The sequence below is a fragment of the Sinocyclocheilus grahami genome, unplaced genomic scaffold (assembly GCF_001515645.1).
Source record: "Sinocyclocheilus grahami isolate Dianchi unplaced genomic scaffold, SAMN03320097.WGS_v1.1 scaffold223.1, whole genome shotgun sequence".
Taxonomy (NCBI): domain Eukaryota; kingdom Metazoa; phylum Chordata; class Actinopteri; order Cypriniformes; family Cyprinidae; genus Sinocyclocheilus; species Sinocyclocheilus grahami.
In genome coordinates this window covers 2,349,687-2,353,891 of record NW_015505402.1, presented here as the reverse complement: position 1 = coordinate 2,353,891, position 4,205 = coordinate 2,349,687, and the positions used below count along the sequence as shown (strand labels likewise).

The 4,205-nt window shown below is 38.7% G+C and overlaps 2 protein-coding genes across 3 annotated transcripts in view; both read right to left on the bottom strand.

Annotated features, from left to right (window-relative positions):
- Positions 1-1,955, bottom strand: part of LOC107596809 (hemicentin-1-like) — a 10,182-nt gene extending 8,227 nt beyond the window's left edge. For both annotated transcript variants that reach the window (XM_016287638.1, XM_016287639.1), the window contains exon 1: positions 1,709-1,955. In XM_016287638.1, the coding sequence (XP_016143124.1) occupies positions 1,709-1,763 (55 nt within the window). In that variant the 5' untranslated portion in view covers positions 1,764-1,955. The remainder of the gene's footprint in view (positions 1-1,708) is intronic.
- A 339-nt stretch (positions 1,956-2,294) lies between these two features.
- On the bottom strand, positions 2,295-4,205 carry LOC107596847 (angiopoietin-related protein 2-like). The gene is made up of 3 exons (XM_016287695.1): positions 3,984-4,205; positions 2,635-2,905; positions 2,295-2,539 (listed from the first exon to the last, which is right to left on the bottom strand). The coding sequence occupies exons 1-3, from the start codon at positions 4,203-4,205 to the stop codon at positions 2,379-2,381; spliced, it is 654 nt and encodes a 217-aa protein (XP_016143181.1). The 3' UTR covers positions 2,295-2,378.

Genomic DNA, 4,205 nt, shown 5'->3' with positions numbered 1-4,205 from the left:
CTAGAGGGCACATAACTCTGAAGTAATGAATTTAGGTAAATGGGTGCAGAACCAGTGGTGGTTTTGTAGGCAAACATTAATGCCTTGAATTTAATGCGAGCAGCTACTGGTAGTGCAAACTGATGAACAGAGGTGTGACATGTATTCTTTTTGGCTCATTAAAGATTAATCTTGCAGCGGGTTAATTTTAATTAAATTTAATAAATTTTTAATGTAGGCAAGATTAATCTTGCCTACATGTGCTTAAAGGGGTCATATGATGCGATTTCAATTTTTCCTTTCTCTTTGGAGTGTTACAAGCTCTTGGTGCATAAATAAGATCTGTAAAGTTGCAAAGACTAAAGTCTCAAATCCAAAGAGATATTCTTTATAAAAGTTAAGAGTCAACCACTCCTACCTAAAACGGCTTGTTCTAACACGCCCCCACATACCTAGGATTTCAACATTTCACCATGGACGAAGCGGAGTTCAGCCCGGGGTCGTCACATGTGGTTGCCGCAAGCCCGCCGGATGCTCCTTTGTCGAATCTGCCGTCGGTGTGTGACGCTGTTTCGTTGTGAAAGCGAAACTACTTTGTTTGGCCTTCCAAAAGAGGACACGACTAAAAATCAGTGGTTAAGTTGTATTTACAACACTGTTCCAGAATGGTTTAATCAAAATATTCAGATGTGTGCAGCGCATTTTATTGAGGACTGTTTTCTGATCCTAGTAGAGTAGACTACAATGACTCACAGACTGTAAGTATGTTTTTTATATTTAAAGAATTTACCACTGATGATTCAAACGCAAGTTTTTTGGGCAGTGTAGAGTAGCACTTGTTGTTTGTCATTTCTCAGATCACAAATGCAGACATGGTTTTATGTTTACGCGGCGCGATGCAATGCAACGCAATGCATAAAAAGACAGTATAAGTCATTATAATCCATAATTATGTCCCCACTGGATGCAACAAATGCCTCATTTATAATGGGTTTTAATGTTTTTGTCTCGTCGCTCCGGTCGGACAGGGCATCACAATATGGTAAGGGGCGTAACATTTCCGTCACATGCTTGAGGTATTCGGCCAATCAAAACGCACTGGATAGCTGGCCAATCAGAGCACACCTCGCTTTTCAGACCGATGAGCTTTGTAAAAATCGACACGTTTCAGAAAGGCGGGGCATAGAGGAGATACAATAATGTACAGTATGTGGAAAATAATGTGGTTTTTTTTACCTTAAACCGCATAAACACATTTCATTACACCAAATACACAAAATAATGTTCTTTTTAGCAGCATCACATGATCCCTTTAAGTTTCTGTTCAGAGACTAACATCTACCACACCCTCTAATAACTTTTCAAAAGTTACAATGTAGCTTTTGGCAAATAAAAAGTTAGTGGTCTCTGGCTTTAGAAATTAAGATCACTTGTCAAATAAAATCAGATGGAACACTTTGCAAAGTGCGATAGCTTTAAAACACTTTTTAGACATGTAGGTCTAACCACATCACCTTCGAAAAACAGCTTCAAAACAGCTTCAGTGTTAATAGGGCTAAAGAAATAAAGAAAAAAAATACATAAAAACAAAATAAATAAACAGGACTGCAAAAATAATGATGAACTCCCTCTATAGATGACTTGCTGGAATTCTAGCTGTCAAAATTCTTCAAAAGTTGAAAGGATCCACAGAAAGACTTTCAGAAAGGACAAAATGGGGAGAACTTACCGCCATGAGCAAGGCTGATCAGCAAGAGACCCATCAACGGCTGAAGCAGAAGCATTGTCAAGCAAGTGATAAGCAATAATGCCGTAAGTAATGGCTGAGATGGATGATAGATGCAGAGTCTTCTTTGGTATTGTTTGTGAAAAGGATTTATTTGTTCTTAATTGTGATAATGGTATGAAGCATGGCATGAAGTGTCTGAGAACAGGAAATCCTGCCCAAACTCACAGTAAGAAAGAGGAAAACCACATGTGTGAGGTAATAAAAAAGGTGCAAAATGAAATGCATAATCTAATTAAAAATAAATATTGTTTTAGTTTAAAGAAATAAAGTAAAAAATTATAATTTTAGACAACACTCTGGTATAGTGACTAAAATATGTACATTATGCAATTTTCTAAAATACTACACTTTTTATATTTGACAGTTGAAAAAAAAATGTAAGTATTCTAAAATGCAGTTATGCATCAGAATGCATCTGAATAAAAATATTCAAATCGTGTCTTTGTTTGAAAAATATTAATACAACTTTAAGACTAGATCTCTAATAAAATAACCTGAAGCTCCACAAAAACATTCAGTGCTCATTGTCACATCTTTGTGAAGAAAAAGTGGCACTTATTCTACGTACTCTCAATTCTCTGGGTGCTCTGCTGATTTGTTTCTATTCATGTTAAGCAGGTTTGATCATCATGGCCACTTTGAACTCTGCCCAGTAAACACCATCCTGGTATCGACTTCTGTAATGGCCTCCTCTATACCACACCCCATTCAAGTTGGAGTGGGCACACATGTGGTACCACCAGCCGCCCTTCTGGTAATGAGCACAGTTACCTAAGGAGGATAGAGAACAGAAGGCTTTTAAAACAGTTTTTAAGGACAACCCATATAAATGAGGTGAAATACAAAAACAAATATAGACTGATCACCTGAGTAAGCATCCTTATCGCGATCCAGAGTGGTGAATGCTTTATTGTTGTGCCATGAGAGGGAGTCTCCTGCGTTGCCTTGATAACTGCCTAACCGTAGTCGGTACCAGTCACTGTCTGGTTCCACCTGAAAGCTGTCGTACTCCGCAAACACCTGTCGTCCTTGCCAGTCTTCAATGGCTACTCGCAGCTTGTATGTGTCCTGAGAGGTGAGCCAGTACAGGTGATCCAAACCCAGCCAGTATTTTCCATCCAGATTCCCAAAGCCTTGCTGTATATAGGCAATAGTTATGTCATTCATTTAAAAAGGTGCATTTTGTCCATTAAAATCTGCTTTTTATTATTTATAAGGTGCTCATGAGCACCCCCATGGACCCTATTTTGCAGCTTATGTGGCCCACAACGCCCATCAGTTGTGAAGGGCCACGGATTAAACCTGGACATACCATTGCTACCCATGGATAATAGGTGTGAGATTAAAGATGGAATACACTACATGACTGAACAGATAACCTGAACAGATTTTAAAACACTAGGTAATATAGGTATCATATACTTGCCAACTCTTGGCAAAAGTCATGTAGTGTATTCTAGCCTTTAGTGGTTTAGTGATCAATACACAAGTAGACAGCAACAAGTGATAATCTTTATGAGTGAGTCATTGATTCATTCATTCACACAATTCAATCAAACACAATGATTCATTCAGAAACCAAATAAATGACTGTCTGTATGAGTGAGTCATTGAATCATTCACTCAAATGATTTGTTCAAACACACTGATTCCTTCAGGAACTAGACACCTGACTGTACCTAGGAGTGAGTCATTGAATCATTCACTCAATTATTTATTGAAGCACATTACATTAATACAGAAACCCAACACCGCTACTGTGGCTACATCTGAATAGACTCACTTCTCTACTATATAGTATTCATAAAACAGTATAGAAAAAGTACCCAGATGACCTACTGTTTCCGGCAAATTTGCAAAGTGTGCATCCAATGGACACTTTACTATCCCATGAGGCCACGGGAGAGGATTTGTGAACGTCAGCGAAGAGACATCTGATGCTGGTAGGTCACATGACAATGACAACAGGTCGATGTAGTATGGATTACATTCATTCTACACACATTCATACCATAATAAAGAACATAAATTTTAGCATCACAAAGTACTTATTCAAAGAGAGATGTGCAATGTTTTTTCTGAGTTGAATTTGTTTGGAACTAGTTGCTTTGGCAGAAATGTTATGCAATGTTCACTTAGCACAGATGCTACGTGGACTTATTTACAGGCCTACTATGTCAGCTTTACCACATAAGTAATATTTTGTTACGTGCACCTTGTACTGATCCCAGGTCCTAAAGAAGTTGACAGAGCCATCCTGTCTCCTCTGGATAACGATCCAGCCACCCTGAGCTCTGCTCTGGTCACACCAGGCCTGCAGTAGACAGTTAGTATTGTGTGGTTGCAGCAGGTGGAAGCCACTAGTCTTCTCTCCTGACTTTAGCACATGATGACAGTCATTCCACGGCCCTTTAACAGAGACAGTAAGCTGGGTCAT

Coding starts and splice junctions, on each gene's coding strand:
- LOC107596847 (XM_016287695.1), bottom strand. CDS start 4,205: ATGACCCAGCTTACTGTCTCTGTTAAAGGGCCGTGGAATGACTGTCAT. Junction 2,906..3,983: donor GGACCTGGGATCAGTACAAG/GTGCACGTAACA, acceptor GCCTATATACAG/CAAGGCTTTGGGAATCTGGA. Junction 2,540..2,634: donor CGATAAGGATGCTTACTCAG/GTGATCAGTCTA, acceptor TATCCTCCTTAG/GTAACTGTGCTCATTACCAG.